The 27,996-nt window shown below is 37.6% G+C and overlaps 1 protein-coding gene across 5 annotated transcripts in view; it reads right to left on the reverse strand.

The window, feature by feature from the left end:
- The window catches only part of tenm3 (teneurin transmembrane protein 3), a 275,552-nt gene that overhangs the window by 199,721 nt on the left and 47,835 nt on the right, over positions 1–27,996 (reverse strand). For all 5 annotated transcript variants that reach the window (XM_079853357.1, XM_079853356.1, XM_079853352.1 and 2 more), the window contains exons 2-3: positions 14,355–14,681; positions 8,201–8,479 (exon numbers count right to left, since the gene is read on the reverse strand). In XM_079853357.1, coding sequence (XP_079709483.1) covers positions 8,201–8,479; positions 14,355–14,586 — 511 coding nt within the window. In that variant the 5' untranslated portion in view covers positions 14,587–14,681. The remainder of the gene's footprint in view (positions 1–8,200; positions 8,480–14,354; positions 14,682–27,996) is intronic.

Genomic DNA, 27,996 nt, shown 5'->3' on the forward strand with positions numbered 1-27,996 from the left:
AAATGTGATTAAAAACAATTACGTTTTTATAGGTTGTTTATATATTTTTTTATGTAATAATTCCACAGTTAATCTCCAAATGAATGTAGAAACAGCATAAAGACAGTATATTTTAAATACTTTAATGGCATCTTTTTATGAATGAAGGCCAGTGTACTGATGTCTCAGTGAAATTAGTGGCTGCTGGCCTGCCACTGCTGCACATGACGTGGAACTGACACGCATCCCATTTTCTCACAACTCTTTATGTTAATTTAAGACTTTGTTTAACTCATTTAAGAGTGCTCTTGTGAGAACCCTCGACAAAACGGACATTTTGGCATAATTGTGTGTGTTATTGTTGGCTTGGGCCAGACATGATAGCCTTCATTGCCCTCATGCATTGACATACAGTACTGTGCAAAAGTCTTAGGCATGTTAATGTGTACCTGGACAAAAGCCATTTTAAACGCAAACGGTCGTTACACCATATATTGATTTGAATAAGTTAATAGAAGTTAAATCATAAATAAATTCAATTTGTGATTTTATTTTTGAAAGCATTCTCACTTTACAGCATTTTAACACAAGTGCCAGTAGCTTTGCAGGAAGGTTTCTTCAAGCATCTTGGAGACGTTCTCGCAGTTCTTCTGGATTTTAACATGCCTAAGACTTTTGCACAGTACTGTATATACTAAGGCTATCCTGTCTGGCCCGAGCCAACAGAAAGGTGTACTGTGGCACAAGTCACACATAATTTTAATAGGAGGAATGTGTTACAACACACAGTGCATCACACTCTGCTGTGTATAGGGCTGCGTAGACAGACCAAACAGAGTGACTATGATGACCCATCATGACCCGAAAGCACACACAATGGCCACACAGAAATCAGAACTGGACCTTGGCTCTGGTCAGTGTTCTGCTGGGAAACCCTGGGTCCAGGCATTCATGTGGACGTGAATTTGACACGCACCACCTACCAAAAATTGTTGCAGACCAGGTACACAACAGTGTTCCCTGGTGGAAGTCACACTGTTTTGAGGAACATAATGAAGAGTTCAAGTTGTTGCCCTGGCCTCAGAATTCCCCAGATCTAAATCCAACTTAGCATCTGTGGGATGTGCTGGGACCAACAAGTTTGATCCACTTCACAACAGGACTTGAAGGATCTGCTGCTAATGTTTTGGTGCCAGATACCACAGGGCACCTTCAGGGGATCTTTGTTGAGTCCATACCTCGGTCAGTCGATGCTGTTTTGGCAGCACAACGGAGGACCAACACCATATTAGGCAGGTGGTCATAATGTTTTGGCACACATTACAGAATTGGTTTAAATATATGTATCTACACATAATGCAGCATGTGATTGTGTATGATCCATGTAAACAAATTCACTAGAAGTATGTGAGTTAGATAAAAACAGTGAAATAAAGAGCAAAAGTATTTGTAAATAACTTTTAATCAGTCATGGAAATAAGTAAAACACAAAAAGGGGATCGAATGTGACAAAGAAATCTACTCACATTAGAAAAAAATGAGCTGAAATTTCTACTCTACATTTTATACCTTTTCCCATTTTCTAGTAAATGTTAGCATGCTTCTTGTACATGCAAGTCACATATAAAATGTTTACTATAGTGTAACCTATTCCAACTACCTGCATTTACACACACACACACGCACACACACACACACGCACGCACGCACACACACGCACTGGAATTGCAGCCACAAGGCCCTTAGGAAGTGCAGTGTTTCTGAGTAAACACATTCTCTGTTATGTGAGTGATAAGGGTGTTTGAGTGAGCTGCTGATAGCTCATCCTTCTTACAAAACAGACACACACACTGTTGTTACACTGCCGAGGTGAGTTCATGACCCTCACGGGAAAACAATGCGTCTCGGTTTAGCCTCCGGAGACGCAACAAAACCATGGCCATCCAGCCATGGCATGGGAGGAAATCAAACTGTAGGCATTCTTTCATGTCTTTTTTGTTGTTGTATTTTTTTTATTTTTTTTAGTTTTTTCCATGAGGGGACCAGTCACTTTCAGACCAGTTAAGGAAAAGCTTCCTCTAGGACTGGATAAATTGTAGTGAGTTTCAGGCCAGAAGGCAAAAGTTTGTTTTCCAAAATTGAGTCTATACTGCTGGCTTGCTAAACACTGCAGGATATGTGCCATGAGGGAACAAAACTGAAATGCTGGAAGACACGAGTGGACTATGTAAAGCTTTGTTTTGAGAAGGTGTATTATAGTAGATTTAAGAAATAATGCCACATAAAAGCAATACTAAAATATGCTTCAACTTATCTCTGAAACTAGTCTCAGAAGCGACTTTAGTTCTGTGCAAACGCAGTATCAGTGCAGACTTAAACTCTGCTGTTGTCATGACAGAGTATATATTTTTTAAATTATATATAATTTATATATAATTATAAATAATACTTTTTTTAAATGATTTAATTCCTATTTTTTCTAATATTTTTGCTATATTAATAAAACTAATATTTAAATATTTTCTTATCTAATATTTAAAACGTAAATGTTCTTATTTCTGTATTTATAATTGATATGTAAAATGCATTTATGCCTTTATTTGCATACTTCAACTATTAATGAAAACACATCTTTCTGTGCTAAATGCAGTTTTTGCACTGTAAAAAATGGCAAGAAAGATTTTGATTATTTTGCAGAACATAGATTACTAACTCTAATTCTCTGAAATGGTTATTTCACTGGGTTTAAACGGCTTGACTGCAAGGAAAACCTCCAGAGAAAGAATGGGCACAGATTCCGTGTTTTCGCAGGAATTAAAAAAAGAAAAAAAAAAAGAAAAAGGTATGCCTTTTCCATTAGCAAAACAAATGGCATAATGAATACTTATCCAAATCACATATCTTTGTTTACTTTACATTTATCCATTTAGCATCTTTGTGGCATGCACATAAATGTTTCTTTTGTGGTTATCTCACGAAATCACCTGTCACTATTAAATTACGTGGATGTTTGAGTGTAAACAATTGCCATGCTTTTATGAACATATGAACATCATGCTGTTTCACAGGTCTATGAGGCTTATCTATGTGTCACGCACATCAGAGGTCTGGCTTAGTTATTGGTGGTGCAATCTTTCCCAAAAGCCCGTTCCCATCTCCATCACCCTGTATCTTCCTGTGCCAGGTCTCTGATAATATATCAGATAGGCTATATAACTGATAATAACTTCGCAAAGAGCAGAGGACAACAGCTAGGGTCGCCCACACAATCCCAGAGCACTTTAAACTAAAAGAAACAACAACAGCATTGCTTTTCAATTCATACACACACTCTGCCGCAGCATGAATGTCATAACCCTTATATAAGTAACTCCTTTTATAACATAAAACACACTTGGCCTTTTTCCACTCTCCAGCTCTTAATATTTTTCTCTCAGCAGATATATTCAGCACCTGGTTATTGTTAAAATGTAGTTGTTCAACAGACTTTTTGAACATATTTATCTCTTTATAACTCATTTAATCACACATCCAATTAAAGCGGTCCAGTCTGGAAAGCTTTAGCCTGCTAAAGAGGAAGCAGGATGCACTAAACTACATATATTAGACAGATTAAGACACTCCTAAGATATAAGGCTTTATAGTTCTCATTGCTAATTAAGCACTTTTGTAGAGTTTCCTGAATTAATTAGATGACTGCCCATTTAAATTGCAAAATGTTCGAGCTTGTTTGGATGTGATGCTTATTAATAGTACACATTTTTGCATACTGTAATGTTTAACTGTGTGTGTGTGTGTGTTCACACCTACAGCCAGGCAGCCTCAAAGACGGAATTTCTGTGCCCTGAACTACTAAGCCGGTTAAGATATTTACAGGATTTGCGTTATTGTTGACATTTTTCTTAATCTCATTAAGCAGACACCTATGACCCTCTTTATATAAAACATAAGGAGAGGTGGTGGACACTTCATTCCACCAAGCAGAAAATCACTCCCAGAGGTCTCTATCACCTCTGATGATTCAGCAAAAAAGCGCCACAGACTATCGGTGCTTATGGCAATGCAAGTAATAGAAAAGAGTGCTTGAGACGCTCCTGACACGATAAATCTGGCTTGACCGCTGGTCACTACTGCTGAGAAAATTTGGTGGATTTACAAGCCAGACACACACACACGGAATGCAAGCTCTTGACCCAAACCAAATGGGTCTCTGTGAGCGTTCAAGTGAGGCATTCCAGTTAAAAAAAAAAAAAAAAAAAAGTCTCAGGACGGAGAAGTTCCTGCTTCTCTCCTGTCAAGTCCTTTGATGTAGCTTCACAGACTCTTAAAAAACGGAGCGAGATTAGATGCTAGTTCTGGAACTTTCTCTCGCACACCCGGGTACATGGACTAATGTCAGCGCAACTGCTTTCTTGCTCACAGAGGGGCAAGCTCTCTCATATCTGCCGTGCAATTTTTGATTAAAGCCCCCAATAATGAAACAACCTGAATCAGAACAGAGGCACATTAAAACCTCAGTCGGGGAGCGGTGCTAACGAGACCTCGAATAGACAGTTGAGGACTTTGGTTCTTTCTCACGTAGTCAGGGCTCTCCCCCCTTCTCTATCCCTCTTCCCCTGAACCCCCTGTAGTGCGCAGATGTGTGTGTGTGTGTGTGTGTGAGAGAGAGAGAGTGTGTGAGAGAGAAGCTTCAAACAAGCTCAAAATCAAAAACAGATCCAGACAGAGGAGCAGGTGTCATATGATGGCAAGTTGGCTGCAAATGACAGAGGAGGCACAGCAATTTCTGTTGGATATAAAGACAAGTTGTATTGTAGTTTTAAATATTGATTATTTAAATAGAAAAAAATATTACTTGATTCTTTTAAAAGGTTTTTTAAATTATATGGTTCCCATAGTTTTTAACCATCATTTTTTGATTACTGGATACAGTATATAAGAGGGATGAGCAATACACACACACACACACACACACACATGTGCGCACGAACCAATCAAACAATTGGGGGCAGTATGATATATTTTTTTTATTATTAATAGAAGTAATATTTGTATTAAGCAAGGATGCAGTAATTTGCTGAAAAGAGACAGTAAAGACTTTTACAATGAAAAAAAAAAAAAATCAGTTCAAGTAAATTCTGTTCTTTTGAATGAACAAAACTTTTTTTTCCCTCTTTGCCTTACTGTGAAGACTGAAGTGTGTGTGTTTGTGTGCCTCCTCTCTCCTTTCATTCGCTCCCTCTAGGGGGGGTGAGCAGGTGTGCAGTGACCCAGGAAGAGGGAGACACGGGTGGGCATGCGGTGAAGCGCATCCCTGGCTCAAATGTCCCCTGGAGATGGAGGACAAAATATCCCTCCTTTGTTAGCGGCCATCTCTCGCTCGCCCTCTCTTTCCTCTCTCCCTCTCTCGTCTTTTCTGCTGCAGTGGAACACATTGTGCTCAGGTGTTTCTCCCGACCCCTTCTCCATTACAGGATATTAAGTCCAAAGAGCGAGAGCAGGCAGAGCGAATGCTCTCTATGCCGAGCCGAGAGAGTCTCTGTGCGAGCGTCTCTGTGTGAGCGTCTCTCTCTCTGTGTACTTTCTAATAGAGTTTAAGGGTGAACTTGGAAATGTGGGACCAGAATCGAGATCCTTTCACTAGAACCGTGTCTGACAGAGCTACACACACCTCTTTCACTTCCACTCTCAGCTTCTGGTTGACAAATCCCGCTTTTCCACAAATGGAATTAACCTCCACTGCGTTTGAAGTCAAAAGGCAGTGTCGCGAGGGCCGACGGCCCATCCTCACAAACACAATCAAGCTCTGAGGCGACAAGCCGAAAAATCTTGAAAGCTAAAAATGACTCCATCTTGAATTCGGTAGAGAAGGGAGTCGGGAAAGAGGCCTAAAGAAGTCAAACAGTGTGTCAATCATTTGGACACACTTTCTTCCATGGTGACGCCAGGCACATGTAAACAGGAAATCTTTTGGTACAGCTGGAGAAAGCTTTTTTCAACATTCATGTCAAGAGGCACCGAATTGGAGGGAAACAGTAGCTGAAGTTAATCCCAAAGATCTTGGACTGGAGTGAAGTGAAACAAACCAAGAACAGAAAGAAAATATTCTTTTTATTTTCTCCTCATGGACTCACTAACACTGTCTGCAGCTGTCTCTTGTTAGGACATAAGCCTCAGCAACTGCAACATATGCCACAATTCAGTGAGACAATTAGAAAAAAAAAAAAAAAAAAAGTACTTATGTTACATGTTAACACGTATGTAAAAAAAAAAAAAGGAAGAAGAAGAAAAAAAAACCTAGTGATCTGCTTACAGAGGAGGCATTTTAAACATGATAACGCTGTTACAAAAGATAGTCAACTTAATTATGCTACATTAAGACAAGCTCAGTGAACAAACAATCCAAGATAAGTTATTAATATAATAATATTAACAATAAAGTTGATATTTTATGTAATAACAAAAAAGATAGAATCGTAATAAAAAAAAAATTATCCAATATGTTTTGTGTGCTATGTATTGTTTCAAAGGGTTAGTTCACCCAAAAATGAAAATTCTGTCAGTAATTACTCACCCTCATGTTGTTCCAACCCCGTAAGACTTTCACACAAAAAGTATTCTCGTCGCTTGATAAACTTAAGGTTTATCAGATAGATTCAATCTTCTTCTCTTAATTTAAAATATGCAACTGAGATACATACATACATACATACAGGGCTCCTTTCACAAATATGAACTAAATTAAGGAAAGTGAATATAAAATATGTAGAATAAGCTCCTGCTGAAGGAGTGCGTTCATTGCTCTGGTCATCAGAGATATGAGAGTCGCCCCACACATTCATCTCATAATGAAAGCAAATATAACAATCCTACACACTCAGCGTTTTGCTTTCCTTAATTAAGCCAAAAGGTGTTAATGAAAGTGATTAGATAAGGTCTTCTTAAAGGTTATTTGCACACAACACCTGTTAGTCTAAGGAATATTAATAAATGAGAATAAGTGACAGGAGAGTGTGTGCATAGGAAGATAATGAATGATTTAGCTCTTCATTTGCTTAATTTTCCCCCTTCCTTCAAAATGTCTGTCCTATACCTCACTGTCAGCAGCTTTAATTCTCAGTTCAATTCATGAAAAAAAGGAGGAGAAAAAAACCCTCCTCCACTTCATTCTCAATTGGACCTGAAAAGAACAACAAGAAACAAATCTGAGGGATTTTAGTGTGAATAAATATATAATCAAAAAAGCATGTGAGGGCGTGATGATATTCCCCCCCCCCCCCGCCCCCCGCCGAAGCCTCGCTCTGGGAGAGTGGCAGCGGAAGTGTGGCGGGGAGGCCCAGAGGAAGCCTGTCACCTGAGTATTCTTTGAAACATCACAGCTGCTTTGTGGGAATTAACGACTGCACCAAAGAAAAAGTAGGAGAGAGAGAGAGAGAGAGAGAGAGAGAGAGAGAGAGAGAGAGAGAGAGAGAGAGAGAGAGAGAGAGAGAGAGAGATATCGTCGCTCCCATCACTTCTCCAGGTTTCAAGCATGATCAAATTTGCACTTCAAACCACTGGGGCCTGTTAACCAGCCATTGTGTGTGTTCGCTCATGCGAGCGGAGCATTCCAACGATGGCTAGGTAAGGTCTCCTAGCGCCCGACACAAAGACAGACCTTTGATTGGGCCGCTGGAGGGTCCTCTTAGGGCCGCGGAAGCAGTGGTACGGGCATAAAGAGAAAGAGAGCATGCGGATATATTGACTTTGTTCTGCATGCTATTGACTCTGTGGCCGGTCATGATAAGAATCAAAAGAGTGTGATAATGCTAATAGTGTGCAAGAGAACTATGTATAATCTATAAATATTAACTTTCATAGAGTTCTCTATGTAGAAATCTTAAGTTTGGGAACATTGTAGCTAATTTCCAGCAGGTTCAAGCTGGTAATTTGGACATTCACAATTTTCCAAAAAAAAAAAAAAAAGTTGAAGCACCTTAAGCTTCATTGGAAGCTTGTTTGTTGTTGATCCAAGATAGTCTACCAGCTTGCACTAGCTGATCTCAGACCAGCTAAAAACCAGTTACCATGTTCCAAAACACAGCACTCAGCCTTAGCTGGATTTTCCAGCATGGTAGAAGGAAAAAGCAAGTTTTTTTTTTTTTTTTTGTATAGTATCTGGTTTGGGCTAGTTGAATCTGCACTAAAAGGCTGAATGTGGCCTTAGTGTGGCTCCACTCACCGTTCTCACTGTCTGACTTGTTCTCGTGCTCTGTGTCAGTCAGGGTCAGGGCTGAGTTTGAGCGGCTGGACAAGCAGGAGTTGCGGCCAGACTTCACACCTCTGCCCCAGAGGCGCATGGCACGTTCCGGTGACATCACCCCCTCGTTCTCAGTGTCCGCGTCTGAGCCTGCACCAACAGAGAAGCCGCGGTGGGGGAGGCCCATCTCTGCGCAGAAGGCCAGGCCACGGCGTGTGGCTGGTTCACATATTCCCAGCTGCCTCAGGTTAAAGTTCTGTCCTGTAAGAGAAACGTAACAAACAAACTGAGCATACTTCTACACACATAGTCTTCTATGAACAATCTGCAAGTGCCAAATGTGAATAACACACATTGGCATTGGAGAGAACATAAAAAAAAAAAATTATAATTAAAAACAATTGCAGCTGAATGGTACTGTTTTTTATTTTAGTTATGTGTTAAACTGCTATATAAAAAGTACAGTTATTTTGCTTGTATATCAGAATTAAGCAAAACAAATTAAAGTAAAATGAAAAGATCTGTCTTTTCAAAGATGTGTTTTTAAAAGTAATTAATGCTTTTCTTCAGCAAGGACTCATTAAATTGATCAAAAGTGACAATAAAGACATGTATAATGTTACAAATAAATGCTTTTCTTTTGAACTTTCTATTCATCAAAGAATCCTTGATTCTGAGAAAAATATTTAGCAGCAAAAAACGTTTTCAATATTGATAAGTAAAGTTTCTTGAGCAGAACATCAACATATTAGAATAATTTCTTGAGGATCATGTGCCACTAAAAAGTAATGATTGCTGAAAACTCAGCTTTGCCATTACAGAAATAAATTATTTTTAAATATATTAATATACAAAACAGTTATTTAAAATTTTAATATTTCACAATAATACTGTTTTTACCAAAAAATGAATAAAACATAAAAAAACTAACAAAAAAAAAGGAAATAATAATGGATTGGATGATGATAATAATAATAATAATAATAATAATAAAAGAAAATAATAATGGATTGGATAATAATAATAATAATAATAATAAAATGCACCCTATCAATGTATTCATATTTGTCAAAAATAACTATAAATAATTTTAATAAAATGCACCGATACAAAAACAAAACACGCACACACACAATGCAGCAACCATTTAAAACACACTGAGACACTTTCCACGTGCCCTAGTTAAGCAGAAGAAACAATCAATCAAAGAGACACCAAAAATAACCCATTAATGTTCTATTTTGAAGTCTGACTTCTGTTTTCTGCGATTACTTTTGCCATGTGCACTTATAACATCAAGAGAATGACAAATAAACTAGAATGGTCTAATTCCCTGGACACTAGAAGCTCCCTTATAACACACACACACACACACACACACACACACACACACACACACACACACACACACACACACACACACACACACACACACACACACACACACACACACACACACACACAGACACCCGCATGCATTCACACACACACACACACACACACACACACACAAACACACACACGCACACGCACACGCATGTTGTGTTTTAATGTTTTATGGGGACTTTCCATAGACATAATGATTTTTAAACTGTACAAATGTATATTCTGCACCCTTACACTTAACACACACACACACACACACACACACACAGGCCACTGTAAGTATTTGAGCACTGAAAAAATGTGAGTATTTTTCTCACTGGAGGGACTGGGGATAACATAAGAGGGCTTAATATCACTTGCAGGTTGAACGTCATGGTAAGTGGTTCTCATTGTAAGCACAGAGTGGTATCTTTCATGTGTGTGTGTGAGGGGGGAACTCAGGTATGCTTTGTTGGCCTGTTCTGTGGGGTAGGAACAGCCCATAGAGTGTTGGTAAAACAAGCTGACAGGTAAATGGGCCTTGCTGGCAACTGGGGAGCCATTTGGGGAGTGTCAAGCTATGAAAAGATCCACAGCTCTAAAGAAAGGGGAAAAGGAAAGAAAACTAAAGGTGTAAATTGATAGCACAATCTATATATTTTTTGTCTCATTTTTGGCATTGGAGATTGTATCAACTGACCCAAAAGCCAGACAGAAAGGAAAGCTTCTGTAAACAACACAAACACACACGCACACCCGCACACACACACACGCACACACACACACAAGGCAAGCTAACACCCCATGTGTGGAACAAAGAGACTATCAAGTCTCATCAGACAGTCAAATATCCGCAGACTTAGCAGTCTGTTCCCTGAAGACCCACAATGTACTGCGAATGTGACTTCTGATCGGTATTTGGAACCACAGATATAAACCCAAGTTACCAGAATTTCTTTCTGCTGAACGACCAAGAAATGTATACTAGCTAACCCTGTGAAAGCAAATAAATGAACAAATAAATAAATGTGCTAGGCGGCATTGCAACAAAGACACAAATGTGTGTGTGTAACAACCCAAGGCTACAACTTAAAAGATATAAAGGATAACAGAAATTTAATTTGAGACAAGCATAGGACTGTCATAAGATATAAATTCCTAATTCTGTCTTTGTTTGTTTATTTAAAAAAATACAGACACAAACACTTTTCGCTGAGAACGGTGGGCAGTCACATGACTAATTGTTATCCTGTAGCACCACGTATGTTCCCTGGCAGCCCTAGTTGTGCTAAGTGAGCTTGAAAATGAGCTTGAAAAATATGTTTCACAGTGAGACTGATGATGTTTTCTCTGTGCACCTTCTACAGTACATGTATTTTGGAAGGATGCAGATAAACAGCAGCAATTAACCGTGAGAGGAACACCGCGGCAACACGTCTAAACAGCCGTTGACACGCTCTTTAAAAATATTTTAATGAACTGACTGCAGTCTCATGGGCTGTGCAAAGTCTCAGACTAAGGGAAAATTACCACTAAAATGAAAGATTATTTATATCCGTGTCAAGTTCACAATATGTATCTGATTTTCTGCAATCAAAACTGTCGTATTATTTATAGCAAGACTTACTGTAGTTTTCACAATTTATGCAGGTGATAGAATACAAAGAAAATACCTCTAGCATGCTGTTGTCTTCAGACGTCCAATCATTAGATAATTTCGCAATTAAAATGTAATTACTTTTGCAGTGAAAACTGTAAGGGGAAATGTGCACAGACAAGGAGACAGCTTCATCATGCCATAGTGTGAGCAGTCAGACTGGTACTTTTAGCACTTTAAATCTGGATGATGATTTCAGAAATGTCTCCAGGCTGTTAATATCTGACTTCAAAAGCAAGATGACAAAAAAAAAAAAAAAAAAAAAAAAAAAAAAAAAGGAAGCAATGACTGCTACAAAAACATGATTCTAAAATATGATTAGAAATATTAATATACTTATTTAATAACATATAATACTAATTTAATTGATAATGCTAATAGTAAGTTGATAATCAATACACATCATCATCAAAATATAAATATATTTTATAGATATTTTAAAATGCATTTTAAAAATTTAAATATTGTCATTCTACACTTAAGAATAACTTTAAATTCAAAGAACAAAAAAGTGGATAATGATAACATACTAAATAACTGAGTAATCAACAAAAGCAACAAATAATGTGCTGCTGGGCTAAAACATGTAAAACAAATACTGAAGTAAATATAATAAATAAATATACATATAATTATAATAAATATAATAATAAATATTTTAAAACACATGCTTCCGCCATAAACAAAGAAACAAAACTAACAACTAAACAAGACTAAAACATTTCATAAATCAATCCATGCCATTGAAAAATAATAAAACAGATTCATTTACAGTTCATTAAATCCAAACTTTAAAACGTATCTTCACGTTAGACGATGTGAAAGAACTTTCAGCTTAGCAGCCGCTACGACTTTCAATTCATTTCCCGTTCTTTTTGTCTGGATCTAATGATTTCCAAAGTCTGTATTCTGTAGAATTAGTGTGTGAAGCAGACTGCATTCCATGGAGGGAGCTTATCTGCCATGGAGATAGGTGTGCACAGCTCCAAAAACACTGAGTCCTGAAAAACCGCAATGCCAGAGGAAAAAAAAAAAAGCTTCCTCACATTTACTGAGACCATATATATTGTGGAAATATACTGGTCTTTAAACGGATCATTTATTTAGTCGTTTGCAAGCAGATCCTCGTAACTTTTAATGGTTACGACTCCTCAAAGGATGCAGCGTAACATTTTCAAATGATTTCAAAATGTTTTAAATGCATTTCTTTGTTAAAAAACTATTTATCTTGACTAAATCAAATCAATTAAATTAATTTGACTAAATGAAACAAATCATACCTCTCATGCAAAGGATGAAAAGCATTCTGAAGTAAATATTCTAAATATATCTGATAATGTTAACAAATTAAACCTAATAAAGTGTTAATGCGTAAGTGACTACGATTATTTTAAGCCACAGAATTTCATGTTAAAACAATCACTGAAAAAAAGAGCCGCATTTTATTAGGATGGCGATAAAAAAGGAAAGCAATGAAAAAGAAAACCATTGATCCCCTGCATTAACAGGAATTAATAAGGGCTATTAACTACAGAAATAATCGGGGTTCCACCGAAGTTCAATTAAAATCATATAAATTCCAAATGAACACCAATTAGTGTAGATGAAATTGTACAGGATAAGATAATTGAGCAATTATGGCTTTTCTGCTCAAATATTTATGAAGTGTTAATTTGAGTTTGAAAGCAATCAATGAACTGGTAATGAACTTTATGGAACTTTGTAATGGAACTGAACGGCAGCACTTCCCAGCAAGGCTACGTTATTTCAGATCTCAGTAATTCCAATCTGCCATTGTTGTGTAATGGCTAATTAACAATTTCAGTTCGCCTGCCTGGTCCTTTCTATTCCACAAATTAATTATCTAGGTATAGCTTTTTTTGCAATGGTCTAAAGGCTAAAAATATATCACCAGGGAGGAATTAGTTTCATGACGAACGCTGTTGCGTGCCAAGGTTAGGGCTTGAGACTGGGTTAGGTGACGTCTGCGGCAGGGTGATTATGGGGAGAGTGTTGAAGACCGTGTTGAGGCCGGAGTGCAGTCTCTCAAGAGCTCAACGGTGTCTGCACTACATCTGTGAGCGCCTTTACTCTCTCTCTCTCTCTCTCTCTCTCTCTGCGACTGAGTGGGCTACCCTGCATAATGGTTGCAGGCAGACTGCTCCTTTACCCCCTGCTGTAATCTGGTGTCACTTCCTGTGCTTTCTAAAATAAACACACTCAACAGACAGAGCCTCTAGCACTCCAGTGACTGATAACAGCTAGGCTGACCTTCAGCTTAACACAACACTTACGTTAAGGGCACACAAACACACAGTGCTAACGCAGACAATCACAACACCTAGGGATAAAAAAAAACAAAAAAAAAAACATTTGACCCAAATCTACGTTTGTGCTAAATCCACAGCGCAAAACCTTACCTTTACTGGTGCATATTTTGATGAAGCCTTACATGCAGAAGAAACAAAAAGAAAAACAACAAAGAACTCAATGAATGTGATTTTATAAGTGCGGCTGTGCGAATGCTTGCGGACCCTCTGCGCTCATAATTAGTAATAAAACTGTGGCCGACCAGGGTGCATTGCAAACTTTAGAACAGCGCAATAATGCTGTTTATGTTTTTTATGGTGCCATTCATTATTGCCAATGGGACACGTGGGCATATGTTATAACAGAAACTTCGGATGTGAAAATGAGGGGCTCGGTCGAGGGGGTTTGGATTGCGGTAATCAGAGGAAATGCTTTATTTCTTCGCTCTGTCGACTAGACAAGTAGCAGAGTGAGTTTGTGTCTGTAAATCTGTCTAATCTGTTTTCGAATCTGCTTCATTTTTCAATCAAAAGTGAGTAAATGTTTTCTCAGAGAAAGCGTACGGTCGTGCCAAACCAAACTTCATTTCCTCTAATTATGTATAATTATGGTTGTACATCACATATATTATTATTTGAATGTGATCCATCCAGAAGTCATTCTTGGCATATTTCTAGGCATATGTTGCTGTTATTTTTTCTCAGTATGCGCTGTAAAGCTGTATGACATGTGACCTCTGGACTGTGTAAAGTCATAATGGATTGGTCCTGCATCTGTGAGGTATGACAGGCACAGGTGACTCACCTTGGCGGCTGTACTCATCAGCCTCTCGGTGGACCATCTCTTTGACGTGGCCTCCGTACAGCAGGCGCGAGGAGTCGTGGTCGAAGGCCTTGAGCGTCTCGCTGGAGCTGTAGGACTTCTGGGTGGGCACGCGGCAGTCCTCGCTGTCGCCGGATGAGCCCGTGTAGCGGCGCTCTTTCTCTCTCCTGCTCTTGGTAAGTGAGCAGTAGGGCCTGCGTTCTTTCACATCCATCCTGCCCGCATGACGCGAGGTAACGCAACGCGGCAACCAATCGGAGCGCTCGCTCGACGCAGGCTCCGCCCGACTGTGAGCTTACTGTTGTCTACCTGGAGAGCGAGAGAAGGGGCACATAGGGATCGGGAAAGAGAGGGAGGGAGAGAAAGAAGAATTTTAAAAAAAGTGTAAACTAGCGGTCACACAGCACTAAGCTGTACACTTAATCTTCCCAGGATTCACAAATCCTTTCCACCTTCTGGTCTGTCGGGAGACATGAGGGTGGCGTCTTTCGTGAGACAGCGTGAGAGTGTTTCCCGCAGCCTGTGTGCTTGGTTTTACACAAGAGCCTTTACTTGACATTTTGAATGTATTTTTCTTGTTTGTTTGTTTTTTAAAGAAGTCTCTTATGCTCACCAAGGCTGCATTTATTTGAACAAAAATATAGTAAAACATAATATATTACAATTAAATATTATTACCATTTAAAATAACTAATTCTACTTATTTATTTGATATAGTTATCAAACTATTTTAAAATGTAATATATTCCTGTGATGGCACAACTGATCTGGCAGTTTTTTATTTTTACTCCATTCTCCAATGTTAAATGATCCTTCAGAAATTCTTCTAATGTGCTGATTAGGTGCTCAAGAAACATTTATTATTCTCAAATTTGATGAATAGAGAGTTCAAAACATTTTGACATTTTTTAACATTAACAATATATTTATTGTCAATTTTGTTAAATTAAATGCATCCTTGCTGAATAAAAGTTTTAATAAAAATAAGCATTTTTTTCAACAAACAAACAAACAAACAAACAATAAATAAATAATTCTGACTCAAAACTTTTGAATGGTAGTGTATGTGAAATTGTGAATATGTTGTCATAAATATCCAGATAAATATTTATACATCATTAATTTGAATCCGTTTTTCTTTTATTGGTTTATAGAAAATAATCTTCAAAGGTTCAAAAGTTTATATTTGTTAACATTAGTTAACAGAAACTTACAATGAAAAATACTTATAAAGCATTCATGTTAATGTTAAAAAATACATTATCAAGATCAAAAGTTGTATCTGTCAATATTATTTAATGCACCTGAGCTAACATGAACTAGCAATAAACAGTATTTGTATTAACTAATATTAACAAATATTAATGAATACTGTAACAAATGTATTGATCATTGTTAGTTCATGTTAGTAAATGGTTCAATTAACATTAAGCAATGAGACCTAACTGTAAAGTGTTACCAAATAATCATTTGTTTGAACCACACTAACTGTGGATGATTATTTTTCCATATAACCAACAACGGAAATGCAATATTAGATGTGTAGTGGATTTACCTTACATTGTTTTTTGGTACACAGTCTTTCAAAACTCATGTAAAATATAATGTCTTATAATGCTAGGCTGTGTATGTGAAAGAGACTATGGAGGGGTGCTTTGTTTTTGGAGTTGATAAGCTTAAGTGCAGTGCTGAGAGGTCAGAACGGGACACTTCGGTGGGGGTGGTGTCAGTTAATTGATGACCGCTCTTTGTCGGCCTGTGATACGGCAAGAGTTACTGATAACAACGATACAGTCATTAGAAGACAGAAATAAAACACCGGATCAGTACTTCCAAAGCGGAAGGGATTGGGAAAGGAAGAGGGAAAAAAATAAAATAACCAACAACCTTTCATTAAACCCTGCCAGAAAGAATTAATAAAATCTACCTAAAACATCCTGGGAATCGATGAAGAAAAATACATTAATGGGAGACGGTGGAGTAATAAATGATGGTGAGGGCCCTGGGGTGCGTTTCAAATGTTTATTAGTCCAAAACCCTCTGCTTCTAATTCTGGGTCCAGATAATCGCTGTACTTTAATTTCTTTCTTGGCTGGCCCTCTTTTGGAGCCCTCCCAACATGCATGCTTTGCTTTTCATGCTCAAACATACTTTTTTCGCCATTCCTCTTTCATCCGCTCTCTCTCAGAGGCGGCGCTCTTGATTTTGTGTATGCGATGTGCGTGATTTAAAAAAAGCTTCCCTATATGGACGTGGTAAAGGACTGGAGATTTGAGGGGCCCTGAAACAGAGGAGTTTGGATGTTTTAGGCGAAAATTGCTGTTGGTTAATCTTATGTCCAACGTTAATGTGTCAGACAGCAGAAAGAAAAAAAAGAAGAGAAGGTTGAATAGAGGGAGAATAGAGGGGTAATCATAATGTCTCTTAAGTGTGAAGCAGTGTTTGAGTGTGTGTGAGTGCTCTGTTGCTGACTGAAATGGCAGAGAGCGTTCTGAGGTGCTTCTGTCGCAGATCCGAGCTCTTATTGATTCGTACTGAAAATGGGCATGAACATCTTTGATATGGCTTTAATGCTGTATATGTAGAATTTTTCACATTTTCAGCAGTTATATTTTTTCTGTTATGTGCATGCAGATTTCATGTGAGTGTACATATTGAACTCACAAATAAAAGCATCAGCGCACACACACACACACGTTTGCTTATCTACAGTATCTAAACGGGGACATTCCATAGATGTAATGGTTTTTATACTGTACAAACTGTATATTTTATCCCCTTACACTAACCCTACCCCTAAACCTACCCATCACAGACAACTTTCTGCATTTTTACATTTTTTAAAAACCTTAAATTACTTTATTTTTATACCAGGTATACAAATGAGATTTTGGTCACTTCTGGGTACAAATTTGTCCCCAAAATATAGTTAAGTAGGAACACATACACACACACACACACACAGGCCATATTGCTCCTCGGAGCAGAGACAAAATCTTTTGCTTGTCAGGCCCATATGCTGATGTCACTGCAGTATAAATTACATTGTTACCAGAAGTTCCACATTTTATTGACCATTTATCTTCTCACCACCATAATAACCACCAAACTTTCAGAGATACTGTATTAATTTGAGCCTTAGGCACCTAGTATGGAAATGTATAAAATGATTTATAGTGTTGCTGAATAGAAAATAAAAATTACTAAAAAGTGAGCTTATTCTCAAATGCTTGAATCAGCCCAATAATTAGATTTAAGCAATTTTAAGATTTTTTGTGTAAGTAGAAAAAAAAAAAAAAAAAAAAAAAAAAACTATGAACAAAATGATAAAAGGCTAAATATATTTTCTAATCAGCTAACTTAAAAAAGAACACTTTTGTCTATGATGAATATGTGCACCGTATTTATCTGATTCTTTGAAATGAATTAGAAGCAGCTGATCGACTGCATTATTGGTAATTAAATTCTTAATTAAAAATTGCTGCGGTTCAATGACTAGCACCAAGCCTTAAATAGGAAAACATTGACATCACTAATATGGCAAACTGTTACAAGAGGTTTGTTGAGGTAATTTGAGCTTTCTATTGGCATGGGAGTCTGAGGGATCGTTTACGTTTGCAGTCAGACAGAGTGAATATGTTAAATTATCAATGAGAATATATTAATATGTCATGCTTCAGTGGACACATCAGCAGTGATTTCCTGCACAAATCAGCCAGAATTATTTTAATAATAATACATCCAAACATAAATTCAGGAATCAATATACAGTTCATATTATTAAAATGTATTTGATTTGGGAGCGTAGGCAAAATGCTAAAGCATGTCTTCTAACAAATTAGACAAATCTCATAATGTTTACATTATACATTTCCCCTCATATGGAGTGCCCATGCTGAGCATCTGACATGGAAATGTTATTGTGGGGCAACATTTATTTATGATAAAGAGCATTATTGATGGCTCACAACACAGATGAAATCTGAATTTGCCTGGTTTGTGGGAACAGAGACGTCCATACAGCTAGAGGGGACTAGCCTCAACCAAATGAACCTGAAAATCCACAACTGTCACTGTCCTGTTTTGTATGTTAATATAAAGTCCTCCTTAAGAAGCAACAACAGCTGCGGCTGATGTGTTTTCTCCCTTTATTTTCATTCCTAATCTCTATTACTATTTAAACAAACACAGAGCGACAGTCCACAACTTCCTCTGCAACAGTTTTAAACGCCCACCAGACTATGAACCCCTCGCATAAGAAACAACACTAATCAGTGTGCATACGTCTCAGTGTGTTTGTAGAATGAGTCACTCAGTGTTGAAAGAGTGTGTGTGTGTGTGTGTGTGTGTGTGTGTGTGTGTGTGTGTGTGTGTGTGTGTGTGTGTGTGTGTGTGTGTGTGTGTGAGTGAGTGTGTTTTGCGTATGCATGTGTGTGCTTGTCCGTGAGAGCGGATGCAGGAATCAAGTCAAGCGGAAAAGTAACACTTGGCTCAACGGGGGGATTTCAGCTTGAACATGCTACAACCAAAGATGAATATGCACTGTTTTCACATGTGCAAATGTGTGCATTTGTGTTTCTGTATGTTTGCACATGTCCCTGGTTGCTTCATAAATGACCTTAGCCAGTTCCAGGTGACCTGTGTGTCAGTCCCTGTGTATGTCTGTGTGTGTGAGTGTCATGCACGTGACTAGACAGTGTGAGGACAAGTACGAGACAGACCAGCACTGAATTGGAAGAATTGTGCCACAAAATATCGCGGCTGTAGCGATGGAAGTTCTGCCTTTCAGATAAAAGAGACACTTTAAAAGAGACACAAATGTTTATTCTAAAATGCACAGAAATTAAAACATACATGCAATTAAACTTAACTGTTAAATCAACAAGAAATAATAAAAACATTATTATTTTTAACTTGTTATTTTTTATTATAATTTATCATTTTTGCAATACTAGAAGACAGTTAAGCATGAGAAAACAATTGTAAGCAAAATATGTTTTAGACAATACTGCTTGTTTCTCTGTCAACACTTAATAAAAACAAATAATTTTTACTCAAACTGCTAAATTTCACAAATAATTACAAAATAATGGCAAGTAACACATTGAATTTAACATGAAATTTTGAAGTAGAAAGACTAAAATAGTATTTTAAAAGTGCTTGTAAAACTTGTAAAAAATGATATGATCAATAAGTTATGACAACATCTGTTTTTAACATTGCTTTAACTTTACCAAAATAAGTTAAGCAATTTCAACTTTCTGAAGTTGTACAAGATTCAACTAATTTTTAAGTGAGTTTAATGTAATTTAAGTTGAAATGTCTTAATTTAGACATTTTGATTGTAAGGAAGCAGCTTTTGTTTTCTACAGTGCAATAATCTTAGTTTCATGTACAACTTTGATTTTTTTAAAAAATTTTTTTTACAGTTTTACAGTGTAGGTGGACAAGCCTAAAAAAGAAATAAACAAAGAATTTTAAAGAATTCCACTGTTGTCAGATTGTATTGCTGATTTACATTATTGAAACATTATCTTCAAAAACAAACAACTTTAATTAGAAAATTTTCATTTTTTTTTTTCTGTCTCAATGCACAGGTTAATATCCTTCTCACAACAGCCAGGAAGAGATAATGTAAAAAAGAGAAATGATCAGTGAGAAAGCCAGCTAAATTACCGGCTGAGCACACTCGAAGATGACTTCATTCGGAAGGTTAAAAAGCAACTAAAATGAACTGGAGAAAAAATATTCCTTTTCCGTAACATTGCCAGAACTCCCATCATACTCAACAGCTTGGAAACATCAGCTGGGCATTTCCACTTTTATGAGAATTTCTTCTCTCCATCTTTCTTCTTTTTTGGCCGGTGGTAGGGTTGTAGGTTTATGTTTTGCCAGCTTGTCTGATATGAAAGCTCAAAAAGAGAAGAAACACAAGCCAGACCAGCACAACTGTATCCAATATAAAAGTTAAGAGTTCCGTATAAAAGAAAAGTGAGAGAGTGAGTGAAAGAGAAAGAGGAAAATCAAGTGAAGGAGCTCTGTAAATTGGGATCAAAGGAAAGAAAAAGTTCAGTGTTAGCTGCTGTCGAGATCTTTTGTTTATCCCACAAATGCCATCATCAAAAAAGCAGCTTTTCCCTCCCGCCGTTAATCTTTCCTATGACTATTTGAATTGGTGAGATGAAAGGAGCGTGGAATTAAAGAAGAAGAAAGGGAGGAATGGACAGGATACACTAAAAGAGGGAATGAATCAGGTTTGGAATGGAAGTGATCCATTTTCCTACAGCAAGGGATTACCTGCCTAAACACTTCTGCTCTTTTTCCTTTTGTCTTGTTACTTCTTTCCTATTCCAAGACTCCTGCGTTGAGGAATTGTGCTGAGCTGAACTGGACACGACTAAAACTGCTCACTTGACCTCGGTCATAAGGAAAAAGATTTCTCTTTCCCGCTCTCTCTTTCACTTACACTGCTTACAACTAATATAAACATTTTAATGTTAAGGAGCTCAGTGCTAGAATGTGAAGGTATTCGAGGTAAAACATCAAAAGTTTTTGTTCTCTAAGGCAGCTGATTAAAAGTAGGAAAAGTAGAAAAATGTCAGAGCCATGACATGTATTGCGACTAATGTTGTGCATTCATGAAATACCATAAGTCTGGCTTTTTTGCGTTTGTAACCTAGACTTGCGAATAGCTTTGGTCAAAGAAAGTAAAAAGATAAACGTAAATATAATGAAACCCTTGATGAATAAATTATGATATTATCTAAATTACTTTTTACTTTAAAAGAATAATAATTATTCCTTTTTATTATTATTTTTCTTACTTTTCGTCCTCCAAAAAAAGAGCTGAATATATTTAAGTAATATCAATTGAACAAGTCTACTTTTGTTCTAAATACAACCAAGGAAGATTAATTTATACTGTACAAGCTGTATTTGAAATTAAAAATGTTAATAGAAAATGAAAAAAAAAAAAAAAAATGATTAAAGCAGTATGCTCACTGGGAGCAATATAAGAATGTGTGAGTGTGAATGACTCTGGGTTTTGTGTGTGTGTGTGTGATGAGTCTGGCCATCAAAGGTAGGGAGAATGGCTTTGGAGAAAATGAGGTTCGAGGGCTGTAAACAGGTATTCACCTTAAGAACTTGACAGCACACTTCAGCACTAAAGATATGAAACGCTCTGCACCCAACGTCTGAAAGTTCACCGTGCAATTTCCAAAACACAGCGTGGGTCTAGCTGACGTGGCCGGGTCCGTACCAACTGTTCCAACCTACACTTTTCGCGACTTCCTTTTCTCTGCAACTCTACCTCATATACATTTTCTCTACTTTCGTTACACAAAACAAACCCAAAGAAAAGAGACATAAAGAGGTAGTCATAAAGAATAACAAACAAGGGTAAAAGGTCACTCGTTCACATCTTGAATGGCTAAAAAAAGTGTCTTTTGAAGATTGGTATAATGCATCAAATGGTTAATCAAAGAGCACAGAGAATGTTTCCTAACATGGAGGGAGAGAGCAAAGTATTTAGAGAGATGGGTGTGTTACTGTGTGTATAGTTATAATGATTATCTCCATCAGTAGAGTGGTTTAACTGTGGGAGCAAGGCATTCAGGCCACATGCTAATAATCTGCGATCTGTTAAGAGGCAGACTCAACAGCTTGAGCTCATCAGACACACTCGCACTGAAAAAGTTGGAAAGAAACACAGAAAGAAAAGGGTGTGAAAGACAGAGGGCGAGAAAGTGCGAGAGAGAGAGAGCGTTTTTCACCCAGCAGAATACCCAGACACTGACAGTGAGGGCTGGTAAAATTGGAAACAGAGGAGCTATCGATGTGAGAAAAAAGGAAACGTATCAAGGTAAGTTGGGGGGGGTTACAGGGGTTGACGGAGGGTCCTTGTGGAATAGGAGGGTTGGATGCGGCTGAACATGGTGTGAAATTGAAACTTTTGGACGACGTTGCAGCCGAGCGGCCGCTCACCGAAGCTACATAATCACCGGAACTGTGGCGGTATGGAGAGGAGCGGCCCAAAGAAAAGTAGCCAGAGACTTCATTTCCAGCTGGCCGGAATGAAAGCTCTGCTCACTGAATAGAGGGGTCAGAGATAATATGCAGCGACCCTGGTGGCATCAAAGCAGGATTTGCCGTAACTCCTGAACGTGGCACGACTTTTCTCTCTCATTCTTTTTCCACTGCTGCCTCTGCCTGGAAGTACGAAGGCATCATTAAAATGTTTCAGTTCAAATGGTTGTCACTCTGCGCTTTCAGAAACATTCAAAAGCGAGTCACAGCACGGCTCCCTGCGTCACTCTTCCACAGCACCCTGTGTCAAAATGTTCCACGCCAAATGTGCAGGATGACAGAGTTCAGGCCCATCTCCTTCCCTGAGAGAGAGAAAATCCAGAGGGATGAAAGAGTGTTTAGGCAGTGTGTGTGTGTAGGGGGGAGGAAAAAGTGAAAAGAATGAAGAGGGATGAGTGCGAGACGAAGAGAAAATGAAATAGAGCGCCGGTCTGTTAAACATCGCTGATCACCCAATATAAACGACATCATTCCTCTCAACAAATAGCACCCAAATGCTTTCAGCTGGAAGTGTTTACCCTCTCCCCCGTATATGTCTCTCTGTTCTCAGTGATTTATGCTGCCTTGTGGTGATTGGCTGTAAGTTTGAGCTGCCACGGTCAACGGGATGCCACCCAGCTCCAAATTGGAGGAGCCCGTTCTCTAAACTTCATCATTAGCAGTTCTAATTACGAACAGCCTTCAGTTAGACCACCACTGACACATTTAAACACACACACATGGATGGAAAACTGTTCCGCTCAATAAACGTGTCTAATTTAGCCTTGAGACAATAGAATAGCTAAAGATGCTTCGATCTTACAAAACAGGTAGATCAGTGTGAGACTGAGTTGTTTTAACCTTGGTTGTCATAGGTTACCATTTATGCTGATGGTTTGGAATCTGCCATGTATTTTTTTCACTTGACAGATTCAGTGAATTATGTTTCCCACCTGAAGGTAATCTATTACATTAAATGAATGTATCTATGTGAATGTCTATGGCATGTCAAAGCAGGCAGCAGAACATGTCAGTCAGAAGACGTGTGAATATAAGACAGTGGGTGTTGAGTGCTACCTGAAACCTGAGCCGGTGGGACAGGCCTCTTATAAATTAGCCCTGCTCTTCTAAATCTATGTCGGGTGTTTCAAGTGGGGCCCAGTTGTTTCCAGATGGCGGAGGGCTGAGATGTGTGTGTGTGTGTTAATGGCGGTCAGTGGGTTTTAGTGAGGTTGGGGAGTATCTGACAGCAGCTGCCCAAGACACAAAAAGAATGGCGTGACAGTGACAGATAATTCTGACCAGGACAAGACTCATCCGTTCACACACAACATAAAGCTGTGCAGAAACTACACCCTCTTCAGAGGCAGCTAAACCGCATGCAGAGGTCACAGGCCCGATAACTGTTCACAATGTCACACTAAGAGCACAAAACACAGAGTAACCCAACCCTAACTCCAGCCACCATTACTCAGACAAATTATCCTTAGTAAATTTAGCACATTAGTTCTATTTGTATAGTAGTTTGTGTGAATTACTCTTATATCTGCTGCCTAAAATATCAGTGGAGTGGTGTTTTAAAATGAGGAGGTAAATATATTATATAATTATAATTATATTATGTAAATTTATGTACCTGTTACACTTGATTTTCCTGGTTAAATAAACATTACATCAAAAAAGAGATCAAATACAATTCTATTTTGTATTTTTACAATAACTATGTAATGTTCTATTTATTAAACACAAGTATAAATTTCATCAAGTTAGTATTTTTACACATTTTTACATTTATTCCAAAATAATAACTAAAGGCAGTAACAATTTAAACTATATATATATATATATATATATATATATATATATATTATTTGTGAATTGATGTTAAGCTTTTCTTTTTAATAGTCAACTTATTTTCATCACTCCTCAGGCTTGTAAACACTGGTCACAGACACGAAGATGTACCTTTAATTTCCCCAGACTGATTGCTCACTAAAAACTCATACATTAATCATGTTTTCAGGCCATTTCAAGTTTGATTTTGACGTGACAAAGCAGTGATATCTAAGAGGCTGAGTTGTTTAATTACTTTTTAATTAATTTGAGAATGCGCACAAAAACAAGAGGCGGGATTTATTGCTTGAACCAATCATATCCAATCATATCCTCTCAGGTGACTTTCCCCCAATCATTCTCAATTACCCCCCACTAAACCCCAGCGCATGCATTAGGGGGTCTGTTTTAAGTCAATGGGATCAGGGAATGCATTGCAAGCCTCCCGCTGTAACTTTACCTGTGGGTGTCGATGTTGGGCAGTGTCACTTTATAAAAGCAAGTGAATTTTACACTTTTTAATGTCTCATTTTGTAATATTTGCCTTGTCTTATTTTTGTAACATTGATTATTTTCTCAAGGAAACTCCCTTGCTAAACATATAGTTTCGTCATTTTATTTGTCTAATGAATAAATGTTTTTCTTTATATTTTATGTATCATTTACTGATTTTTATATTCATTAATTTGAATATAATTTAATTATTAATTTAAAAGTTTAAAGTTCCTACCTTTAGTCTCAAAATTGATCCATATTTACGGAATGCATTTACATATTGATGTAAATTCTGTCAGAATTTTTTTTTTTTTTTTCAAATTTACATATTTATTTTATTTTAAATGATATATTTTTAAATTGCAGAAAAAATCCAAGCAAACACAAACATGTTCAGACTACATTTTGTAATCCACAACTGTATGGTTATTGTTACACAGCATCTTCAAAATAGTAGCTCATGTTGCGAGACACAAAAAAAACAAAAACAAAAAAAAAAGTGTCCCAAGACCTGCAAATCACAGGTATATTCACTTTCCCTACATTAACTTTCTATTTACAAAGAAACATAAGTATAATACACAAATGTAGACCAAAAGCACAAACTATAAAAAACACATATGCCAAAGAGAGACAAAACAGAAACAGAACTTTGGCCCAGGAGCATCACTGAGCTTTTGGAAGCACTTGCCTCTTACTCCCTCCTCTCATTTAGTGCTGGCATAACCCAGTCATCTCTGACACATCAGCCAATCTGTTAAATGAGAAAGCCATCAGCTGAAAGTGAGAGAGTGAGCACAAAAGAGAGAACGAGAGAGTTAGAGAGAGAGAGGGAGAGCAAGAGAGAGATTCATCTGGTGAATCTTTTAAGAGGAGTTCCAGTAAAGCTCCATATGGCACAGAGCAGCAACAGCAGGCATCCAGGGAAGGGAGGGAGAGAGAGAGAGAGAGAGAGAGAGAGAGAGAGAGAGAGAGAGAGAGAGAGAGAGAGAAAAACATGGAGTAAGACAGCAAATCAGAATGTAGTCTCCTTGATAAAGTCACAGAAAGTCAGCACAAACAGTGTCACGTCAACTTGTCTAAAGGGCCGTTCACACAGGATGTGTTCTTGCCTTCAAAGACAGCGAGACACATCTCAACAGCCATAAGCATTAATCAGCAACATGTTTACGTAGAAAAACAGCACCTACAGATGCAAAAATGTGTTCGGTGTGAACTTTTCCACGTCTCCTCCAATGTCCCTCTACTATGAAACACTCACTTCTTCCTTCATGCCATCCCTCTATAGTCGTCTGACCTGATAACCTGCCTCTTATCTGAGCAGAGCAATGAGGTCATAATTACACAAAGAGAGAGTATTAATCCCACCCAAGAGAGCAGAAGGATTAATGCCCCGATACAAGCTCCTGTTATCGGACACAGAGAAAGAGAGGGTGAGAGAGAGAGAGAGAGAGAGAGAGAGAGAGAGAGAGAGAGAGAGAGAGAGAAAGAGAGAGAGAGAGAGAGAGAGAGAGAGAGAGCGAGCCCTGCAGGAGAGTGGAGCAGGGCAGCACATTGACAGCTCCCACTATACGAGGGAGGTCGAGTAATTTAATAAGCCACTCAGAAAACAATAGGGAGGATGATCAGCACGCCGGGAGCTGCTTCGTCTGAGCTCTGAGAGTGAGAGCCAGAGGAGCCATCCAGCTGTTACAGCCATCACACACTCGCGTAGAAATTAAATCATAAAGGACTGTGTAGCATGCTTGCACTGATTGTGCAACTCAATATATGAATGATGAAAAACTGCAACTGTCAGTTTGTAGTGCAGTAGATGAAAGGTTAGAAAATAATAATGTGAATGAAAACTGACTACTTGCCAAAAAAAAAACATGCCAATTAAATAAGGCTTGTACGAAGCAACTAAATAATGAACAGATTCCGTATAAAGCGCAGGGATCAGAAAAGGAGATTTGAGTTATGAATATTTGCCTTTAAATTAGACTCATAACAAGAACCACACTAAGTCAGTAGAGGATGATGAGGCACGGTTCTGGCTTTCTGAAAGTCTTTTCTTTACTCTTGGGACAGTGATCAGAAGAATTAGCTTATTTTATTATTACTATTATTATTAACATTATTTTAAATTAAAATGTACAACATGCTCAAAAGGGCATAAAAGGGAATTAGGCACGAGCCTTGCCATGTGCCAAGATTCATTGCTAAGTTAGGGTAAAATCTTCAACAAGCGGATGTTATGAAATATAGTTACTTGTACATGAGGGCACAGAAGAGATCAGCTAGAATACACTTAAAGAATTTCCAAACGGCAACTGTAGATCTGAGAGAGAAGTACCAAAAAAACGCCTCTAAACAATAATATAAGTGACAGTGTAGCAGTTAGCAATAACACAGAATATTTCTTGTCTTGAGCAGAAATACCCTCATTGTACTGCAAAAGTGGCAAATACACTGCATCTGAAGTGGGATATATATATAGCATGAATGAGATGGCATAGACATCATTTTTCATTTACACAGGAATTGCAATTACAGAAAACAATGAATTTACTCTTCCCGTTTTTTTGTGTTTTTTTTCAATTGTGCCATGTTTTAAAACAAGGCAATTCAAATAGCAGTTTCATCTTTCCTCACCATTGCACTTTAACATCAATATGAAACAGTAATTTCAGTGATTTGATGCATTTTCCAAGTGAATAATTGTGTTATACTTTTTGTTGCAACAATAAATAAAAATAAAGTAAATAAAGTACATATGGCATTAATGCTTAAAAAAAGAAAACATTTAAATTATGAAATGAATGAAAACTGAAACAAGTGTATTTATTTAGGTTTTTTTTCCCCCAACATATTTTTATACTAATTTAGAAGTAAACTGATCAAAAGTGAAAGTAAAGATATGTATAATAATGTTACAAAATATTCTATTTCTATTTCTTTTGAACTTTCTAAACTTAATCTTAAGTACCAAATCAGCATATTAGAATGATTTCTGAAGGTTCATGTGACACTGAAGACTGGAGTAATTATGCTTTGTATTCTGAGCATAGACTTCTGTTGTACTGATGAAATAACACAAAAATATAAAATTGTATTGAAATTGTTCATGTCAGAAGAAACACTTCAAATAAATTATAACTTACAAAATAGTGATTTCAGTCACTCCCCTCATATTGTCAACATCCGAGTTTGGAATCTCAGTAATAGCAGCACCATCAACCTGTTGTTC

Source organism: Squalius cephalus (genome assembly GCF_949319135.1).
Source record: "Squalius cephalus genome assembly, chromosome: 2".
NCBI lineage: Eukaryota > Metazoa > Chordata > Actinopteri > Cypriniformes > Leuciscidae > Squalius > Squalius cephalus.